Below are 22,928 nucleotides of genomic sequence, written 5' to 3' on the forward strand. Positions count from 1 at the left end.
TTTTTTAATATTTTTGAAAATCTAATCTAAACTTCTAATACTTTTAATTTCACACAAGACAAAAAGCGTCTTTTTTTGTACAACTCCAGATACTTATAGATTTTTTAATAAAACAAATATCTCTTTACTATCCTTTATTCAAAATAGTCTAAATCTTAAACTAAAATACATACAAAGGTATTTACAAAGTGATTCTTTGGTATTTTTATATACACATTGCACAGTTAGTTATACAATTACATTTTTCTTAATTTCTTTTTAATTCTAGTCTTTGGATAAACACATCAGACATAAGAATAGATATCATTTAGTTTAATTACACACATAAAGAGAAAAGTCGTTACACAATTATTAATCTATTAAACAATAAATAGAAAACAGACAACTACAATGATTATAAAACTACTTCTCCAAATAGTCTAGAGGCTACGTTCATAAACATTTGTTTCAAGACGAACAAAATTTAAAAAAGACGAAATTTAAAAAAAGACTCTAGAAATCTTTGGTTATAATTAATTTTAGGCTGCATCTATCACATCCAAAAACAAACTAGACGTCACACATTATTTACAAAAACAAAAACAACTTTTTAAATATAGAAATAATTCTCATAATCCGCATACGAATTGCTTCCGTTTTGTGAGATTTGTGAACTACTTCCGAAAACTTTCAAATCGCTGTTTTTGTTCCTACTGACGTACTCTTTACTCGATTTAAGTTGAGCTGTTTTAGTTTTGGTCTCTTCTTTTGTGTTTGTTGGAACCAAAGAGTTCTGTGATTTAGAAATTTGGGTTAATTGAGTCGCTGACTGGAAAAGCCTGGATTGAGGTAACGGTGGCAAGTCAGACACCCAGAAAATCTGCAAAAAATAATAGTAAATAACCTAATCCCGAATTTCTGAAAATAATTACTTTTCTTCGCGAGAGAGGCAAATAGTCGGGGTTTCTTCTGACTAGGAAATGGCATTTGTGTGACGGTAACCAAGTTTGCTGCACCTGCAAGGGCCTATCATCCGGATGTAATTTTCTTTGTTGTTCCTTATCAGTGTTGACTTCGTACAAAGAGAATTGTTCCACACGTTCTTTGCTGTTGTAACAATTCAAAAGAAGAGCTATCAATTCATCTACTGTTGTCCTAGCACTTATTAATAGACTTTTATATTGTGAGTTACTGTTGAGGACCGAATCGTGAACTTTTACCAGACCGCCGCGTCGAGTCTGAAGGGAAAATCTACGGCAAAAATCATAATAAAAATTTATTACCATATTTTTCAAATTTTATTACTTCGAATCGCCTCTTGGGTGGCAACTTTGTAACACCGCAGGTCTCGCTTCCTCATCTAAAGCCAGATGTGTTCGAACTCCAGCTTTACGAACCGTAACTTCCATACTGAGATAGAAAAGTTTAGGGTCTCGGTGTTTCATTTTATATTTGCCCAAAAGTGTTGCTACTACTTCTTTGCATGTCGTTTGGAAAGTGATGCTGAGGGTCTTGTATTCGATATCCGGTCGTAAGCATTTGGCGTAAACTTTTATAGTTGTCTGCAACAATAAAAAATCTCAGTAAAAAAAAAGTGTTCCGGTACCGGGAATCGAACCCGAGCCTCCTGGGTGAGAGCCAGGTATCCTAGCCACTAGACCATACCGGAGTTACTTCTGACTACTTCGCGCGAGAACTCGAATCTTCATATGTTACTACCCGAATAATAATGACTTTTTGTATTTTCTAAATTATTTACAATCAAATTCTTTGATTTAAAAGTATTTAATTAAAATTATTGTTAGTTTATTTATTTATTATTAGAAAATTGCATTAGGTATAAACAAAATTTATATTAGTTTAACAGAAACAATTAGGTTTGACACCTATTAAGAAGAATTATTTTTATGCAAATGAAAAGTAAAAAAAAAGTATTCCGATACCGGGAATCGAACCCGAGCCTCCTGGGTGAAAGCCAGGTATCCTAGCCACTAGACCATATCGGATGCTTACTTACACTTTCAAGCAAAAAAAGCTCAAACCATCCCAAATATTATTTTTAGCCTTTGTATTGTGTATTTCCAGTGTTTTAGTTCTTTATCATTAATTCATTACCAAAAAAAAAAAATTATTATATTTTGTTATTAAACATATCTATAAGTTCCGTGCTTGAAGAAATGTTTTCCTTATTTTTCTTGACAACACGGGTGTTCTACATCAAAGACAAGATTAATTTATTACTTTCAAAAATAAAACACTCTCACGTCGAGGTTTTTGCTTATGTAATAATTATTCTATTGGCGCACTTGTCACCTCCATAATTAATAACTTTTACTCTCTTGCGGTGAAAAAAGTTAAACTGCTCACTCACATGAATGTTCGATGCTGGCACAATATCCACGCCAAAATTCTGGTACTGAACTAGTGAAAACATATTCAAAAATCTCTCTTTCACACTCAATTACTTAACAAAACCGGAGATAGTGTCACAACAATCCCAGACAAGATCTTGAATTAGATTAAATCGACACCTTTACCGTCCGTCTCGATGCTAGGCSTCTTCCTGTTCGTCTCAAAAAAAGAACCATTTTATGTGCGCCGCGCTTCTCTAAGTATGATAAATGAGATTATGCTCCATATTTTACGTTTTGAGAGTGGCAGCAGGGCGCAACAAACACGTAGGATAAATCACCAAAAAAAAAAAAATCAAAACGATGAGGCAGAATGGGTTTTAATCAAAATTGCAAAGTGTTGACAATGTTTGGACAAGCAATTTGTTGTAATTTATGGTCTACAGGTCTATATTTGGAGTTTAAATAATTATTTGACGTTTACGTGGGTTATTATAAAATGCACTTTATCCATAGGTATTTCTAATTAATGACACCATCGCCCAAATGAAACACTTAATCAAAGATTTGGTAATAAAAATTCTTGTCTGCAAATTTAGCAAACTATTCGTGTCACAATTATTTAAATATCATTTTAAAAGTCACAAACATTAAAATTAATAACAAGTTCAAGAACCTAACGATATTATAATTGGCCTTTCAGAAGACATTCTTTCATAAATGTTCCCATCCATCCCATCAATCGATCATACCACTAATTGACTCCGTTACATTTCCACTAATTACCCTAGTGTCTAGTACTAGTGGCGCAATCTAAATTGATACATTGCATCTAATTATTGTCGGGGTAATACAGATGCTGGCAGCCTAATTAACTAAATAATTGCACGGCCATTTAATTTAGCATAAATACCACAATTTGTAATTCAATCAAAGTAAATCATCGGATGTTAGCGAGCTTTTTAAGAGGGTAAGTAGTGTAATGTGATAGTGCCGGAAATAGACATTTTTGTGTGGTGAGCACGTGCACTATGTGCACACCTGACAGGCAGAGGTTGTATTGTTTAAAGAGTTAAACGATCCTACACAGGATACGTTTAAAGTGCCCTTATACGGTAATTTTATCGGAGCGGATTTGCACAGAAACAAATGGGACAATATAATATGCAAGACATGTGGAAGTAAGTAGTAGGAGGCCTTCGAGTAAGTCCCCTGCTTCTTAACATCAATTTATTTACACTTCAGTGAGGATTATATTTCATGTTTTTGAGAAGCTTTTTGTTCTATGGTTGTAAATGTTTCCATCTTTGACTCAAGTCAAAATTTTGAGTCAACAATATCTTTATTAATGTCCACACAAAATATATTGTAAATAATCAAAGCAGCAAAWATGGATAATGCTTTCATTTAAAAAATGCAAAGAGAAGAGAAAAATAAATGATGTTTGACTCGACATGCGTACACACCATCAGCATTTTGTTTGTTTTGGAAGATAAAAAAAATTATCACGTGTCAATATTACGTTTTAAATATGTAATTTTATAATCTTTTCCGAATTTTTAAAATTCCGAATCTTGACCTTGTTGTCACAGCATCTATGTAAAAACAAAACAGTTAGAAAACAGTCTTGTTTAGAATTTCCTCTTTGAATTAAGTGTCCATTTTGTTTAATGGCCACCAGCTTTGAACATTTGACGACATGAGTGAAATGAAAGCCGTTATAATTAGATAAAATATTTCACACGAGTGTCTTAAGCTAACAGTAATCGCAAACTAAAAACAAAAATTGATAACCACTCCAGGAAGCGTATGTAAATTATCCCCGATAAAATAAGATCAACAATAATCACTGTAACCACTACATTTAAATACCTATAAATCCGTATATAAAGCCATCCAATTTTATGGTTCAATCTCGCACTCATTTACGCCAAATTTCTTTCGAAACGGTAATGAAGAGAGCTTTTCTCGAAAATAAATAGTCTGATTTTTATTCCACTATAAATTTAGTAATAGCGTTTATTTAGATGAGAGAGAAAATAAATAGTAGTAAAGCGACATATGGGAAGCGGCTTTGTAAAGGGTTAACTTAACTAAGTTGCAACCCTTCCAATATGTATTTTTAGTGAATTTTAACGGCTCGTTCCAATATTTAAAATGTGTTTTGCGTCTGGAACGAGGCACGGGATGAAAGGGGACACCAGGTCGCCCTCCAACAAAAACACTACCTTACTGCATCCTGTCTTGTAGTAAAACGTGGAGCAGCTGCTCTTGCCGTGAAATCGTGCTTGGTAAACATTGTACTTACTAAATTAATAAATTAATTTTGAAGAAATACAGATTTTTGCTCTGCTTCCAAACCAAAAATGTTAATCTGATTGACCTAGGGGTTACCGCAAATCCATAAATCAAAGCTAAACAGGTAGTGGGTGTCTCGTACAAGATCCCAAATTCTGCGGTGCCATATGTGAGCTCATACGTCACATGTCGAGGGTCATTCGAAGCAGACACGCCATGTTGGCGTGTGCCATTTGGCGTCTTAAATCCCTAGTACTGAATCAGGAGCACATCCTGAGGGTGAAAATCGTGCCACCGAAAAAATTTAAGTCGGATGTCACATTTTACATGCCACCAACATGCAACAAATAATGGATGGTTATTTTGTTAATAGTTGTCCCAGTTTTCACATGAAAGGGTAATTGCAATATGGGTACCGGAAGCGCTCGGTTGGACACAATTGTTAACGTAAATAATGCTGGTTGTTTGGATGAGTTTATGCATCAGAATTCGCCTGGAATGTAGAGGAAWAAAATAATTTTCCTCATGATTTTTATTTATCCTTTGGAAACGTCTTTATTTCCGAAGCGATCGACGAAAGAGATTCGGCGTAACAAATCTCTCAACAATGGTTTTCATCTGGTCCGCACAAATTCTCTAAATCGACACAAAAACATAGTTTTGATCAAAAACGAGGATTAAGTACGTGTGATTGCATGCCATTTAAGATTGTCGGCAATGAAGCGCAAGTTTGATTTAGTAAAGGAAGACTATTTGCACCAATTACCACGAATAGGAAAATGCAAACTAGGTCAGAAGAATATCCGATCGAAATTAGAATAAAATRTATCAAACAATACCCATTTAACTTTCTAATTAATGATAATGAATTTCGCACAAATTACTGTAAGCTTATTACAAAACATGGAAAGTGTGGGTTTTTCTTATGACAATAAACAATAGCATTTTTGCGGCTAGTACCAAAAGTACCACAAGTTTTTGAAAAAGATTTCGAAAAAAAGAAAAATTATTTACAGTTACGTTTCACAGAATGGGAAACACAATTTGAATAATTTACGTGCCGAGAGGAGAATAATTACGATTTTGTCCGGATTATTAGTCACACTTTTATCTATTTTGCTATTTCCCGTCAGGAAGTTTTCTCCCGATTTTTCGCGAGAAAACCAACCTCAGCCTCTCCCTTGTATTCGATCATTTAAGTGTTACATAATTGTTTCAATATCCTGCAGTTCAAGGTTAACAGATAGCGGAAACAAATACATGAATCGGATCAGCGAGTTGTTTCCTGTGTTGGTATTTTTTTAAATAATTTTACACTAGATTAATAACCGAATTTTCCACAGCAGCAGATCCGACTGACTTTCGATAAGAAAGAATAAGATAAAAATTAATAGTTGAAGGTCGATACTATTTTAGTTTTGATTAACTAAATTCCTAGAAATATATCATAAAGAGTGGAAACGACTAGAATTTTAATACATGATTTATGAGATTAATTAGAATCAAACGGAACAAAATACCAGAGTTTCCTCTTTCTTGCGCTTGCAAACTCTTTGTGTGAAAATTACAAAATTACGAAATAATTACTTTATCAATATGTTGTGTTAGTTACAACTACAGTAGTTACAACATTTGTAAGACTACACAACATTCGAACAAACAATGAAGAATGAAATATTATCTGTTGCTGTTCTTGAAAGTGGTTCTGTTTGTAAATTGCATTTTTACAGGATAAATATTATTTTCCATGCGATAAGAGCATTGCGTTATTTTAACACATTTCGAAGCTGTTAAATGACAGGGCGGATATTAGATTAAGTCACAGGGCTAGACAACCAAACAAGCCTTTGTTTTCATGCACAATTTGCATCAACATCCATCAAATGAAGCCGTCACAAAATAACAAACGTTAAATATTCTCAAAGTCTAATCCACACCTTAGTATGTATGACAAGTAAATACATTGTCGTTTTCTGCAATTAAATTTCCATAAATCATTTATCACTAATGAAAAAATCAATAGCTGCGGCTAAACAAAAGGATTATCTCGTGTAGGTGGAAGATCCACATGAGTAGCGCAGTGCAATTACGACCCACACCTTCTTGCAATGCTTGCACACGCATGACGTTCGGCTTGTTAACAATAAGGATCTCAGTCACGCTAATGCTCCTATTATTAGAACCACAACGATAAAAATAAAAATTAATTAAATAAAGTTTGTCGATCAAATTACCCCCAACAAGGGTTGGCACGTGTCATGGGAGACGTGGGCCTTCAATTAAAAATAAGTTGGGTTAYTCATTGACATTTCATGATTGTGCAGACTCCCATTTTTCGTTCTTATGATCTAATCGCTGAATGTCAATAGAAATAAGTCGTATCGTCGCTGTTTGCGGAAGGGCAAGGACCTACAGGTATCGCAGAAGTTATGCRGATGTGGCATATATTAAGCAACCTTGTTCAACAACTTTTTTCCAATACTTGTTGCATCCTTGTAGTACATCATAACCTTGAGAATTCCACTAGTTTTACAATAAACCAGAAAATTATTTTTATCGCTCGTCGATATCTGTGAAGAGTAACAATTTGAGTTAATGAAGCGCTTCCCGTCTCGTGGCCCTCTATTGTTTCTAAAATGCGTTACATTACATTACTTTGAACGTGCACTTCCTTCCCGCCTACGAAAAAATATATTTACTGGCAGAAGCGTCCTTGAGTGTCCTCTACATGATAATAATTTACACGGGACAATGGTACAATGTAAATTATTTTCACACACTTTCGGAATACTAACAATTGGAGAAAAATCTGTTGACTACTAGATATTGAAACAATACAGCAAATATGTTTCGAAGCATCTGGTATGACAATAGCGTGTCAAAAGGACAAAGTGAAGGAAGTCCGCCCTCACTAAGGGGCCCCTTTTTTCAACACCGCAGGGCCATTATTATTCGTTTATTACTTGACGCCAAGAATGTTCAAATATCATCCTCTCTGTCAACATTGTAAAGAGCAACAACCCGCGTGAATGAGCAGCTTATTTCTTGAATATTAAGCACTTCTTGTATATGAATTTTATTAATACATGCTTTTATCACTTGGTAACACATGTTTGACTTGTTTGAAGAATTGGGAAACGCGCTGTTTACATCCACCATCAATATGAGAATTTTGACATTATCAAACAGTATCAAAATTTGATAAAAAGCACGACTATCAAATGTGTTTATCACTGTTCTACAGACATAAAAAGTGGTGCCACTACGACATTATCTTAGGAGACGTCTAGCCATCAAATAGTCAATGAATCACATTTAAGGCGCTAAGATGAACTTTTATAGCGTTAATAATCTTGTTTGCATAATGGATAAAACAATATCTCTTTGAGACAAACCCTCAAGGTTAAGATTTATGGTTGGTGGCGACTTGAATTTTTTGCAAGAACTAGAACGGAAGCTGAAAAATGCTGAGAATAATTACCAAAGAGGTTAATTAAATAAATCTCTGCATTCCCTATTGTTTGAAACTTTATTTTAAAATATAATGGTGAAAACTAGGCGAAGATTAAATTAGTGGGAGCCTGAGACAAAAATACTTAAATGTCAAGAACAGACAGTTGCAACATTTTGAATTTGTGGATTTTTAGCGAAGGAAAGAAGGTACGGTAACCAGATGCTATRCGATACCATGAGAACATCCTTTGGGAGRGCACTTTTTACCTTCAGTGTCTTCACTTTTATTAGCCCCTCTCTGTTACTTCGCTTGGATTAAAGAGAGACAACGAAGGATAACATAACAATAAAGAACATACTGCTCGAGCGTCAGAGTGTTGAGAAAATAAAACTAACAATTACGAGCTTTTTAAAAAGTRGGACATTGGGATTTTGAAATTTAATCGATTTCAGTGAGAAAATTTAACAATGGCTTTGTGTTCGTTATTTATGAGATTTCCGACTTTCACTGATTGTTACTAATTATTGCTGAAATAATCACTGTCAGTGTTCGAGCAAAGACATCCAGAGGAAGCGAMTTAATTAGGAATGTGAGGGAAAATGCTTTTTTCCCATTACTAATTACGAGGAGCTAATTAAAAATCACTATGTAAATAAAGCGAACATCTTGTTCTTAGTCATGTAACATTCCTAACTGAATAATTAGATTTCTGAAATCTGAAAAATGCACATAAATGAATGACAAATTTGTTGTTACACGAAATTATGTGTTAACAAGAGTTTATTAAATGTGTAGCAGTCTTCTGTTCCATCATCTTGAGTACATATTTACACTAGCATTCCAGTCGCTTCTTTAACATTTTGTTACGAGCTGCTAAAATCTAATCTTTCTTCTGCATTGTAAATAAATTACAAAAACACTGAATCAGCCTTATTTTTCTTCGAAAGTGATCGAGTGGCAAATTGTGATTTAGGTTACAAGTTTTCTGTTTTCGACACTTTTCAACTACAGATTTAAAAAACGAAAACATGCAAAAATGGCCACACGTGCCTTAGAAACACATAATAATACAAGGACAAAATAAATTCCCATTGTTGTTGCAAAGGTAGATATTTCCAACAAATTACATCACCTCTAATTGATTTTCAGCTTTWCTACTGACTGAATCATTTTACGAAATCATATGTTTATCCATTCGTGCGTTTGCTAAAAAAATGCTATCATTGCTAATAACCCYCTTATCGTCGAATAACAGTCCGTTACTGTTGGGTCACAAGTCAATTATCCGACAAAGCCAATTAGAAAATTTCAAAACACAGTGACAAGGAAATACTGAAATTATCACGTCTAGTTGGATAAGACGGCTATAATCAAATTCACCTAGTTTTCAGACTAATGAATCAATTTAAATAGTTGAAATAATTTTTTGCGGAATTTTTATCAACCTACTGCACATGTGTCACACTAACTAGCAGTGTTCGGTACACAATAATAGTATTTGAGGCCTTCTGTCGACCTTACAAGGCAACCTATTTCCACGGGAAAAGAACACGAGTTCCCACGAAGTGACGTTTTTTCAAATTCTCATGCTGATGATTATTGTTTAGGTAGCTAACTGTAATTTGTATTATTCGCGTTATTAACGAATGTTTTTTCTGGAGGTTTTGGATGCACACAAGTGAGGATGGTCTTGTTTTGAGTAATCATCTGCCGGTTTCCCACGTGAGCATTTTGAATCGTTTATTAGAGTTGTAATCAAAGTCCGGAACAGTATTTAGTAATAGTAAGACCAACCTTGGATTGGCTGCCTTGATTGTGCATTACAGCAATTCTTTCTCAGAACCCTTCGAAAAAATCACACCACATAACGAAATTTCGAGATAAATTCATTGCATTGCTGTATAGTATAAAGCAATTTGTCGAGATTTATTACACTGATGATTTATTAATTTATTTGTTACACTGATAAACTCCCATCATTATCAATAAATTATTAYTAATTAAAAATTTATGTTATGTTATGAATTTTTTACACTGAACTGCAAGTAACAGTTGATATTACATATATTTAAATCAATTTACCTGTAAATTTCCAGAAGAAGAGTCATTGAGTGATGAGTAACTCGAAGAGCGACTTCCTAGAGGTTCAGGGCTGAGACTTCCATAGGATGTCGTGGAACTTAGAGACACAGTGTCAGCTCTACTCCTATAAGGAGAAAGCTGCACGTGTTTCATCATCTGCAACAAAATCAGACAAACGTAATTATAAAGAATTTTGCACAGGAAGAGTACTGGCAACTATTAATCAAGCAAGATTTATACCAATAATTGCCAATCATTGTCAAATAACAAAAAAGAAAATTTGTATGCTACTATTAACAAAAAAATCATGATTGGTTAATCTAGCATCAAATTGATAGCTTTCATCAATAATAATTAAGCAATTTACTTGAAAAATAAATTCGAGGTTACTAAAGTTTGGCGTTTAAAGAAACAGTAGAGTCTTTTATAAACTTGCTTCAAGAGTTCTCTGTTAGGTTAACGAGGAGATGTGTCTTTGTGATAACCTCGATAACCATATATCAGTCGTTTCAACATCTTGACTTTTTTGGGAGATCTGAAATATACATGTCTTTTGCCGACTCTAACAATACTTTAAGAATCACTCCATCTCTGGCAATAAATAATAAATTGTGTAATACTCTCTCTTGGTGGCAATTAAACCACCAGAATTGCCCAATTTGGGAACAATTCGATCGTCTCACTCCTAATTAATAGTCTTCTCGTCCCGTAACCAACCACAAACTCAATCACTTGTGAAATTATTACATAAGTGATTAGTATTTCTACAGTTATATCGATAGACATTTTGCTACAGTAAAGGAATTCTGTAATTGTCTTGGCAATTTCCTCTGTGCAACATCCTCCAGGACAAAAAACCTACTGACTTAGAACTGACGCAACACCGCAACTAAAACAATACTAATAAAACGTCACTCTTGTTTCACCTCAACATCCGGTCATTTTCACGTACACTAATACAAATTCCATATTCAATCCGGTCCTGATATTTTTTAAAAAGCCGCAAATACTTGTGAAACCACAGGATTTTGTTACACCGGATCGAGTTCCATGTGTTGCAAGCTCGCCCATGGCACTCACTAAATGGAACACGTTCGTAAAAGAAAATTCTAAACACAACAAATTTCTTGTCAAGTTCCCAACGATTGCAATTTTGTATTTCTCATGTTTCATCCGGATATTGCAATCTAGTGTTTTTACAGCCAGTAGTTGGACACTGAGAGACGCCAACAGTAATAAATGGCTTTTAATTAAGCTAGTTTGCAACTGCTGCATAAGGAGCTGCATTACTAGGAAACAATTAATTCGAAATTAGCATCACAGAAGTTCACACGTTTGTATACCTACAAAATTAACGCGAGACAACACTTTCCCAACAAAATATTTTCAGAAAAAAAACATATTCAAATTCAACGGAAACAACAAATAAGATAAAACAAAAGACATAAAAATGGATCAGTACAACAGGAAACTGTACACTTAATGTTACAAGCTCACAATTGATTTTAATGAAAAATGGAGATCCTTCCAAGATAATTCCTCAATTCTATAGGGACTAATCGCCACAAAGTCGTATTAAGTTACTCTCCAATTAAATTTAATTAAATAAAATGCTTCCGTTTCAAGCATTTCAGCCTCCAGTTTTGACTTTTGAACTTATTGATGATCACCTTTTCTTTTATTTGCAGCAGAAATTTGTTATTTTAGTAAACTAAATAAAAATAAACAGTAACACTTTGAAGAAATTTTAACCAAAATCTCCTGAAAATATTTTTAAAATGTGAATCACCCTCTTTCCTAGTGGCAGCACGTGCTCACAATGTGTTATTCTAAGGTCGAGGTTACACCAGAATTATTTTCCGTCCTTTGGTCACACTGATTACTTCATCAATTAACCCGTGATGTCAGTTATTCATCTCAATCGGTTAATTGTGAGCCAATTAAATACGTATTTGACTAGTAGTTTCCTCCGGTTCGCTAAACCTTCATTTCAATCAACAAATGAAGCGTTTAAATTGTCATCTTCATTTTACGTTTCCTTTCTTTGACACCGAACCAATCAAGCCGTAAGTTTCCTGTATGAGAGTAAAGAAAAACATTGCGAATTTCACAATTTCCATCAGTTGCATATATTGACGTTTCCCATTCTACCGGAGATTTAATACAGCCCATTTAAAATTTTTCGTTTCCTGCTTACGTTCTAATTTAAATTTAATTACGTAGACGCCACCGTTAATTGGTTCGTATTAAACATTTCCTGTGGTTGATACTGTCCCAATCGACGCGTCTTCTAATTTACACTCAATTAGGAAAAGTTTTACGTAATAGAATTATTTCTTGTGTGGTCTTGACATCGACCCCTATAACAATCAAGGGATGTTGAGAGGAAGTCGAGTTTATTTATAGAGTAGCAATTTGTAATAGTTTGTTTAGGGTTCGATCGTAATTTAATCGCCACGAGCTTTGTTCTCCTTCCGAAAATATTGTAACTTCTCGAGTTTTAAACGCGGCACATCTGGTTGTCAAAAGGTGTTTTCTCTTCAAGATGTTGGAATCAGAAGCGGCGATTCCGGAAATAAAACATCCTATTCAATTTCCTGTAGTTTACTACTGAATTTTTATGAGAATGTAAATAAGCCGATGTTTGATGGATTTTTCTTACAGATGACAAAAAATATTTGATTAGAGAGATAACCCAATTTTTCACTTTCGTTACCAAAGCCGTTACGAGAAACGTTACCAACAATGTGACCATGTGGGTGCCCACTGATCCCAGATGTTGGTACAAGAAACTACCTACACTTGAAACTTATAAGATAAAAAATGCACGTACACCTGTTATGTAAACCCGTCACACAAACCAAAGTCTTTGCCCTATCAGATGAATATTTATTTACATTTCTAATGAATATGAAATAATTGTTATTGGTGATAAATTAAACTCATTTGTGGGTGTACAACAATCCGTAAAAGGAGCCGTCAAAAATTTCGCGTTACTGGGAACACAACCCACGAAACTCTAAATCGTGTTAAAGCACCTACAGTTCATATTAAATATGAACGTCTAAAAAAACAATGAGTACTACGCCTTCCTAGAGAAAAATCCATTGTCACGTAGCTTTGGCCACTGAAGCAAAGTCACATTTCATAAGCCATCAACGTGAAGGTATTTTCGGAAACCAATTAATTTTAGTAAAGTTCGATCAATTCCTGATTCCGCTGAAGTCTAATCATATTTGAGCCCCCCTTTGGCGTGCAACTCGATAGCAAAACAGAAGGGAGGTGCGGTATTAAATGAAATGGGAGTGTCGGGTCATTTACCCCAAATTATGATTCCCTTACGAAATTAAATTGAGTGAAAGTGTCTGCGAGGAGTGCCAGGAAGGATGTACACTTTTTGCAAATGGACCAAATGCATTTTTTCAACTTCTGGGAAAGAAAACATACCATTTCCTTGTGTGGTGGTCGAAATATGGCAGCCTGTAGGTGGCTCCAGGTGTTCTCCACCAACACAACTCAACCAAAAGAAATGTCATTGGCAATTTGCGACTATTAAACTGTACCTACTTGACTGTTATCTTCTTCAGGAAAAATCGAACAGGTGTGATCTTTAAAACAAGCATTCATGGCCCGAGTTGACAGTCCTGTCTCTGATAACGAAAGTACTCGAGTAACCAGTTAATAATATACAATTATTTATGCAAATATCAATTTTGTATGTCATTAGATCAGCGTTGTTGCGACCAGTTAAGAAAATATTCATCGTAAAATCTTATGTAATTGAATGGGTTAATACACGACCTTCAGAATTTTATTAAAATAGTCACCCAAACAAGACCGAGGCGTGTCTCGAATTTTCACGATAAACTAAATTGTTGCTTTCGGTGAAAAGGTTTCAATCTCGGCGAATTGGAGAGAGTGCAAAGATCGGCGGACCAAGCAGGTCAATTGAATTCATGAAGATATCTCTGTTCAGAATTCTGATTCTGAATTTCAAAAGAGTTTAAAATGACTCTTTCTGGAACAATTTCTACTAATTCTACTAATTTCTACTAAGGTCCTTGAGTATTATAAGGGTACGAGTTTCCCTCAGTTTCTCTTTAAAATTGTAGTTCTTTTAGGAAGCCGGACGCTGTATAATTATGCGAATGAAAATATAATGTAGAAATTCATTTAAGCTCTGCTTCACTTTCACATAATCCAATTATGCTTGCAGATTATAAGTATTTGAATAAAACTCGACAAGACAATAAATAGAAAAACTCATTTGAATTAATAACAGACTACTTAGCACGAGATTATATGAAATCTGGTCGAGTAAATATTCGTCTCAAGTTTCATGTTAACTTTATAAGTGTGCATAATTCGCTTCAGTAATTGCCGCGAAGAGTCTGCATGCAATAAACTTGAAGATATAATCAAGCTGTACTTTTGACTTTTACCGAGGTTGAAAAAGCGAGCTTTAATCTATCATCTTCTGACCAGCCGAGATAATTACCATCAAAGTGGATTTTCGTTGTTGTTTTACAGGATTTAGCAGCGAACAACAATGGATGAAGGAGTGTCTGTATGTCCAGATGGGAGGGCGTGTGGGTGATGTTCCAAGAAGTCTACAGTCGGTCACCGTGTTTCTCAATACCCTTCATAACCCTGCCCTTAATACCATTATTCTGTCAAATAAATTATTGTGAGAATTATATTTACCATGTAGATTATTCCAATTGTCGGGAATRACTTTTATTATGCAACTTCAAATGAAAATTARTATATTACGGCTGTGGCCGCTTTACTGCACTTTTAAATACGTACCAAGTTATGTAAGTGAGACTTGGACTACAAAAGCTCACTTCGGAGAACTTAACGATTAAAGACGTGATGAAAATAATTAATGAAAAATGTAAGACAATTAGTCCTTTCAAACAAACAATTTATTGAGCAATGTGAGGAAGATTTCCAATAAATTAAAAAAAAAATGATTCAACTTGAAAAAATACAAGTTCCTCTTTCATTGAACAGTTTATTTACAGAAAAATTTTTGGAAATTCCATTAAAAATTCCAAAATCAGTTTGCAGATATGCAGATTTTTAGATAATGATAACCCTGGCCGCGATTTCGTCATCGATATTCGAAAAATATGTGAACCATTCTTGTGCCTATTGGGTGATTTATAAACACATACGTATTCACAACCTTTTCAAAGTAAAATGTTTATTGCCGTGTTTGTACATTTATATGGCTCATACATCATAAGACTATAGAATATTGAATAATTCTGACAACTATAAAATAAATACATTAAACATTGTATTAAATCATACATGTGTTGTTCGCAAACATAACTGTTTTATCTTTTAATATTTATCTTACATCCGATTGTAAAATTATCAGCAGATTCAAAGACCACACCCAAAAAATTAAAATTATAACTAAAATTAAACGAGGAAAATCCGAATATATCAGTGAATGGTATCTAAAAATTTATTTTCTATATTGTATTAATAAAAATAATATTATTTTAAATTCAACATGAAATTCATTTCAATGAAAAAAAAACTTTCTAAAGGGATGTACCTAAAAATAATTTTTAAGAACATCAAATTTTAGTTAAAAGCTATAAATATTTCCAATTACTGTTATCTGTCGTATATATCCTGTTAATTATTATCAGTAGCTAAATGTTACCTTCACTTTCCCATATTCATTATCAGATCCATATAAGTGTAGTATTACGTAAAATTATTTTAGTATTTTTATAAATATAAAAAATAAAATTGTACTCGTAACAAAATCACCGTGCACAAACTGCAATTTTGCTTTATTATTTAAATATGTRCACATGTTTTAAAATKTAAATAACTTTTATTTTCAATTTAATTTGATGTAAACAGTCTACTGCTTGCCGAGTGGAATACAAATCTCCTATTTTTGTAAAGGTTTATTTCTTATTTGTAAAAATTCGAGTCATACAAAATCCAATTACAAATAATTCGTACAAGGTAGGTGACTTAAAATAACATACAATCATGTCGCTCACAAAGGCAAACGATTTTAATTGACAGTCATAAATAAAAACCTAATTTTGCAAAATTACTAGCTGTGTCTGCTCTAGTAGTAGAGAAAGGTGATAATTAAGGTTTCGGCGAGAACGATACTTAAACTCTTGTTCATTTATCTGTTAAACGGTCGTGTAATTAATCATACGTTAAGTTTAATTAAAATAAAAGCCCGTGCAATTTTGAAACAAAGACGATGACATTCATTTGCGATTTAAAGACAAGAAGATCGCGGTCAGCGTACTTTTTCTCTGGTTCAGTACCGTCGACCGTCTCGCTTCGTGGCTTCTTTTGATATCTGAGCTGMGACAGTCAGTGTTTCTTGTATCCCGCATTCCGACGTCACGAAAATCATAATTTCGTAAAATCGATTATATCGGAGAATTGACGGGAAACCCATCACAGGCCATCAATCGTTAGTTAATTGGGTTATCTTCGAGTTTCCTGAAATGACATTCCTCCCGTCGATACTTTCACAGCAAACTTAATTATCTCGACAATGAATAAGAGCATTATTTCAACGAAAGGAATGCGAATGGTAGCCGGTCGATGTGTCCTCACCTTGCCCCCAGCGAAGGAAATGGGTACGGAGTTACGAACTCGTCCAGGCAACTTTATACGGATATTATTAGGCAGAAAACTGTTATAATTACGGCTAGGAATTCGACAGAATCCTCAAACAAAAAGCAATAGAACAATAAGGCGGCCCGTGCGAGCATTTAAATCTCCGAGTCCGTCCATGTGTGAAGCAACTTCCTCCAATCCTCTTTTTATGCGAGCGTCCTGATATGGTCCCGTTTATTCCACGCTTCTACATTCCGTCACAGTGGCTGGTCTTTTCCGGTTTCACCCCCGATACGAACCCTCGTGGGAGAATATCAGTTCCGTTCTACATTTCCTCTTCCACTGCGGAAATCTATTGAAATTGTTATTATATTGTCCGCGGCTAGTTCGTGGAAATCCTTCCCCATACTAATTACGACTTTTAAAAAAACCACACAGTGGTCGGTAATTTGTCATGTTTACTCAACTTGTCAAAAAGTGGATTAATCGCCTGAATCACCAAATGGAAGTTTTTCTACCTCCAGCAAAAAATTTTCAGATTCGATTCTCAAAGATATGCAAATTATTTAAATGCATTTAACGTTGAAATATGGGATAGGTTCTTGGCATATTTCCCTGAATTGTTTTCGCGCAAATTTCGAGAAACCGAGGTGAGACATTCCATAAATGTTAATCACGGTAATTATCATTGAGTTGCCTCTAATTCGACTCAAAATGTTGAAAGCTTAAGCGCTACTGAAACTGAAATTCACCACAAGAAACTTTCTTCTGTGAATCAACAGGTGCCTTGATCAGTATTTGTGTGATTAAAGTTCTCGGGAGAGATAAAAAACTATATTGATTCTCGTGTGTGGTTTCTCGTTTTATGGAAACATTGTGATAACAACTTCCTTGAAAGTATTATACATCTGAAGAAATACAAAAATAGAATCATTATCCATAASGTCATACAAAAACCGGACCGATCGTCAAAGTACAAAGCTATCGATGATGTGCTTTTTCTAAATTTTTGATTTCGCGCTTAGATGAACAAATAAATTTTATATGAATCACAATTGCAATTATTTTCGGAACGAGGAAAAACCAAACCATAAATTTGGTGCAATGTAGATAAAATATGAGAAAGAAACACTTCAGTTGGTACTTGTGATAAAATCTGACCTAGATCCTGAAAGTCGGAAGATTCAAAAATTTAATTGTTATTCCTAAATGCTCAATGGTGCGTGTGGTTTTGTCGCTCTCATTGCATGTTAATTAAATTAAAATTGTACCCAAAATGCATATTACGAGTATCGGAAATTACAATTTATATTATACCTTAAAACTATATACAATATATTTTCAAACCCCACCTTCAAAGACATTGAATAATGAAATAAACAACAATAAGTAAAATAAATAATGTATGATATTAACAGTAAATATGTATTAAAATTAAAACTTAGTCCTTGTGAATTATGCAAGTTCCTGTTAACTCTAGAGTTAATATCGATTTTCAAAAAATTATTTTGAAAAAATACTAAAAGTTTGCAAATAAAATGTTTAACTGTTGGCATTGAGATAATCACAATAATAATTAAACAACAATAGAATAAAACCAACAGTAAAAGTTTAATTAAAATCTGAACCTTGAACGGCCGCCAGTACTAAATTTTGAAGTCCGGATAATACAATCAGGACCGCCAATCAAGACAAGATTTAATCTTTAATAACTACAAAAATGAGGATTTTTTATAATCTTAATAGATTGTTAAAACAGGATCTGTTGTTGGTAATAATATTTGACAATTATTTTATAAATAATGCCTATATAACTATTGAAATTTGAAAAATCAAAACTTATTTCTTTCCTTAGCTTTAAAAAATAATTAACAAAAGTAGCAGGTATGTAAGCGTGAAAAATCATAATTTATGTAAGCCCCATAATAAATTATAATTAGATGTTTTGGTAAGTTCCCCTTTTATGCAAATTAGAAGTCAGAATGAAAATTATATATCAACGATCTCATTAATAAATTTATTACCCAAAACTTTGTCGTTGGAGAATTGCTAAAAATCGTGGTCTGAAGAATTTTTATAACAAAATATGGACCGGTAAATTTCCGCTTGTATTTTTTTTATTTACAATAATAGCCAAATACGTATGATTTTATGTCCCTATCTTATTGATTTCTATAGTAATATTTGTAAAATATAAAATTGGAATCTTATCTTTTTATGTTTAATGTTTACGGTCGAACTAAACTTTTATAGTTTCCTACAATTATAAAAGAAAAACTTTGGTCAGCTTGAAGATAAGGAATGGTAGAATTATAATAATTTTATCAACTAGATATGTTCAACTATCAATGTAAATATTAACTTGGTAGATTTTTAATAATTGAACATTGTATATTTCTTATCAGTAAATAAATGTTTAAAAAAAATTAACAAGTGCATAAAATATTCCTTTTTTGTAACTAACTGGTACTAACCACTAAACCACTTCATCCTTCTTAAAACCTCTAACAAAAATGTTTAATTCATGAGATACCATTACAGAAAATGTCTGTACTTTGTCCATTTACACAAATTATCCCGTATTTGTACATTTTATTTTATGTCCCTCCATTTATAGGTAGTTCTCTCAGCCCCCAATTATGATAATTTCCCCTCGATGTAAGATAATGATCAAGACGTTAACACCTTAATGAGATTGCATGTTGTCCCTATACACAGTTTCAAATAATTATAAACAGGACAAGTTTTTGTGACAATCCGTAAAGGAAATTTCATCGTAACCGATTTTATGGCTTGGAAATACCTCAGCATTTATAATTCAATTATTACGTTAACCAAATGTCAAGAATTCGTTCTCAGTACTCGATTTGTCATTACAAATTAGCGAAAAGTTAAGCGAAAGTTACAGACATTTTCCAGTCGATGATGCAAAAGTTAGATCASTCACCACCATTGTAACATTTACATCAAATTCTGAAATAGTGAGATCTGGACAGTATGTGGAAGATTGACATTTGGGCGGATCCACATGCATGTAAACGTCCGGTCTACACCACAAAAGATTAGACTGGTCCAGATTTATTTTCTTTACACTTGTTTGCAGGAAATCGTGTAACAGGATCTGATACAATGACGCATTTTTGGTTTTGTTCCAGCCTTGATCTTCTAAATTAAAACTATTATTGTGCGAAATTAAAAACTTGGGATAATCTGGATGATGGTGGCACAAGGATACGCTATAAAGTAATTTGAATAGGATGAAACTTGGATGACTCATGAACATTTACAATGCAAAATTCTTCACGTTATCTCGTAGTCTACAAGGTTTAATGTTGCTAATAACCGAGAATTAATCTAAACGAAAGTGATTCATTACGTTACTACTGGAGTAAAATTGATTTCATTTGTGTGCCTTTTTGCAACTTGGTGTGAAGACCACCAACGATTAAAAAATTGAMTTTAAAGGCCCATCAATGATGAAATACCGGTTGTTGTTTATTAAACAAATAGTCCCGGATTCGAAAAATGACAATAGTTTGAATGGACAAGCTGGTAATACAGCCATAAACATTTGATGCACGGAGGAATAATAAAAGGATATTTTATCACCACGACATATCTGACATATCAGCACTGTTGCACTCAAAATATTTGCATGCACATCAAATGTCGTCATCCTATACATTGACCAGTTTTTAAACTGAGCTTTAAGATCCATGTCAGCAAAAAATAATCTAAGGGTTAAATTTCTCACCTTGGTAATCCCCTTTCAGTCAATGGTAATCCCAACAATCAGCAACAGAAAAAAGTTCACGAAAACACGCACTTAAAAACGTGTGCAGCACATGGAGCTGCGTCGAAGTGTTCCAACAACACGTCCTCCCAACAGCAACGTTGAAACGCGACTGATAGCTGGAGTTGCGAGCTTTAACCTATGGTTTACCCGCGTGACTGCCTCGGCTGTCCCAAAGACACCATAAAATGCATTTCTATCAGATTATGGATGATAGTGGGATGCAAGCAGGTTCATTGTAGTGTTATTGTTTAGAGGTTTTTTCATATTCTCACACTTTCCTTCTGATACATAGGGTGGGTGATGGGTGTTAGGAGAGAAATTCCGTTGTTTCTTGATGGTGTACTTGAGATGGGGCAAGGTATATGAGATTTTTTTAGGTGATATGCTAGCGGAACAAATTTCGTTACTGTGTAAAGGTAAATAAACTATTTTCATAACAATGGCTGGTATGCTGAAGGTAAATAAATTGGCTACTTATCGATTTTTACTTCAGAAGCTGAGGAATTTGATAAGAATTATTTGAACCATAAATTTAAATTTTGACTAATATTTAAAAAAATAAGTGATTTTTTTGTCGCTAATATTTATTTCAACATTTATTTATTATTAGGTACTTACCTCTTTATTTTATGATAAAAAATAAATATGTATTTAAATTAAAATTAAATATTCAATTAGATTATTAATTATTAACATTTATAGTCTCGGTCAATTTACACAAGAGGATATTGTGTCGTACAACTATTAGGTATGTTTATTACGTATAATGAGTTTTAAGGACTAATTTATTTTACGCAAAATTTATGAAACATCCGTTTCACTGAAATTCATATATCTATACAGCCATCATGCTAATAATTTATCAGTATTTTTCTTTATTTTAATAGGTACACGAGGAATAATGAGCCTGACCAAATTCTCGATACAACCACCATTACTACTGTCGCAAAGCAACTTGCGAAAAGTAATGGTGGTTGTATCGAGAATTTGGTCAGGCTCATTATTCCTCGTGAATCACCCTGTATGTACTCAGTTTACACCGCACCGTTTAGTTTTAAATTATGTATTTAATAATAATTATTCTCTTCAAACACAATGACAGTTTTGAAAACACATAATGAGTTTTTCCTCGGTTTTTCCCATCTTTTGATGACTTCGTTTTGCTGGTGATGATATTTCTTTCAAAAATTCAACTTAATCAATTTTTTTTAGTCTTTTACTGTATTAGATCTAAAATACTATTTTTTATGGTGAGAATATAGTTTACCTATAGCACTTATTTTCGTACAAATACGAGTACTAAAAAACTTAGTTCATTTTACTCAAAAGCTGTTCACTTCATATAGCTAGATTACCTATTAGTTTTTGAAAAATTAATTTATTAAATTCTGAACTTAAAAATTTCATGTTTAAGTATTTTTAGAAAACAAAACATGTCGATGTGGGTTCAATTACAAAAGAATTTTTTCAACATAATAAAATAAACAAAAAAATTCAAAAAATCTAGCAATTTAGAAAAAATCCAAAAGTGATTGTGTTATGACCTTAACTTCATTTTTAGGAGTCAACTTTTATTGTATTGTAAAGAAAGTAGGTAATCTCATTAATTTCAAATATGGTTAGATAATTCATAGTAGTAAAATTGTGTATCTATTTTTGGTTTTTATTGTTTTGTTTTCTTTGCAATTATTMTTTTWACAACATTTCCACATAAAGTAAATAAATGCACAGAGCTTCTGGTTAAGGCTACAAATTAAGTGCTTCTTTAATACACATCCATAAACATGAAAAACTTTCCATTTTCAGCGACCAAACACATGTTAACTAGCTGGTGCAACTGAAAACAATTAAATAACTATTAATCCTTCACATCTTGACATTGCATCATTTATATTAACTAATTCTAACAAAAAACGGTGTGAAATTTCGTTATCATACATTAACCAATTTCATAAATTTGACCTTTTTAAGAAAAATATTACTAAAACAGAAGAGAATAAAAAATAAAAGAGAATAAAACAACTACTTATACCATGTGTACACCTAGATTTGCTTTTTTGATTCTTGATTCTGAACACTACCATATTGATTTATAAATGGTATAATGGTGCTAACAACCCAGTTACCATCAACCGCAACTTCTGTGCCAATTTTCGTAACAATAAAATGGTGAAAATCGATTTTTTCTTCCCACAAAATTAATTCAAATATATACTATTATACTATAATTCCCCATTCAATAAAACGGATAGAAAGTCAGAAAATGTACTGAGAAATGAACCAATAAGTAATGAATGCATTGTCTCGGTTTAAAATGATCAAAAGTTATGTGAAATTATAAGAAGGAAGT

General features: G+C 33.3%; 1 protein-coding gene and 2 non-coding genes across 3 annotated transcripts; all 3 read right to left on the bottom strand.

The window, feature by feature from the left end:
• Positions 1-121: 121 nt before the first annotated feature.
• LOC123013442 lies at positions 122-20,712 on the bottom strand. Its single transcript, XM_044411952.1, has 5 exons — positions 20,537-20,712; positions 10,165-10,320; positions 1,285-1,541; positions 912-1,230; positions 122-859 (listed from the first exon to the last, which is right to left on the bottom strand). The coding sequence occupies exons 2-5, from the start codon at positions 10,318-10,320 to the stop codon at positions 590-592; spliced, it is 1,002 nt and encodes a 333-aa protein (XP_044267887.1). The 5' UTR covers positions 20,537-20,712; the 3' UTR covers positions 122-589.
• On the bottom strand, positions 1,577-1,648 carry Trnae-cuc. Its single transcript has one exon. It is a non-coding gene; the product is annotated as a tRNA-Glu (tRNA).
• Trnae-uuc lies at positions 1,914-1,985 on the bottom strand. Its single transcript has one exon. It is a non-coding gene; the product is annotated as a tRNA-Glu (tRNA).
• Positions 20,713-22,928: the final 2,216 nt, after the last annotated feature.

The sequence above is a fragment of the Tribolium madens genome, unplaced genomic scaffold (assembly GCF_015345945.1).
Source record: "Tribolium madens isolate multiple individuals breed KSU strain unplaced genomic scaffold, Tmad_KSU_1.1 Scaffold_96;HRSCAF=242;Tcas5.2_LG5, whole genome shotgun sequence".
Taxonomy (NCBI): domain Eukaryota; kingdom Metazoa; phylum Arthropoda; class Insecta; order Coleoptera; family Tenebrionidae; genus Tribolium; species Tribolium madens.

What these genes read in the sequence shown, in the direction of transcription:
- LOC123013442 (XM_044411952.1), bottom strand. Translation starts at nt 10,320, where the DNA reads ATGATGAAACACGTGCAGCTTTCTCCTTATAGGAGTAGAGCTGACACT. An exon ending in CTTCTTCTGGAAATTTACAG is followed by an intron (nt 1,542 to 10,164) that starts GTAAATTGATTT and finishes TTATTGTTGCAG; the next exon opens with ACAACTATAAAAGTTTACGC. An exon ending in CACCCAAGAGGCGATTCGAA is followed by an intron (nt 1,231 to 1,284) that starts GTAATAAAATTT and finishes TTTTTGCCGTAG; the next exon opens with ATTTTCCCTTCAGACTCGAC.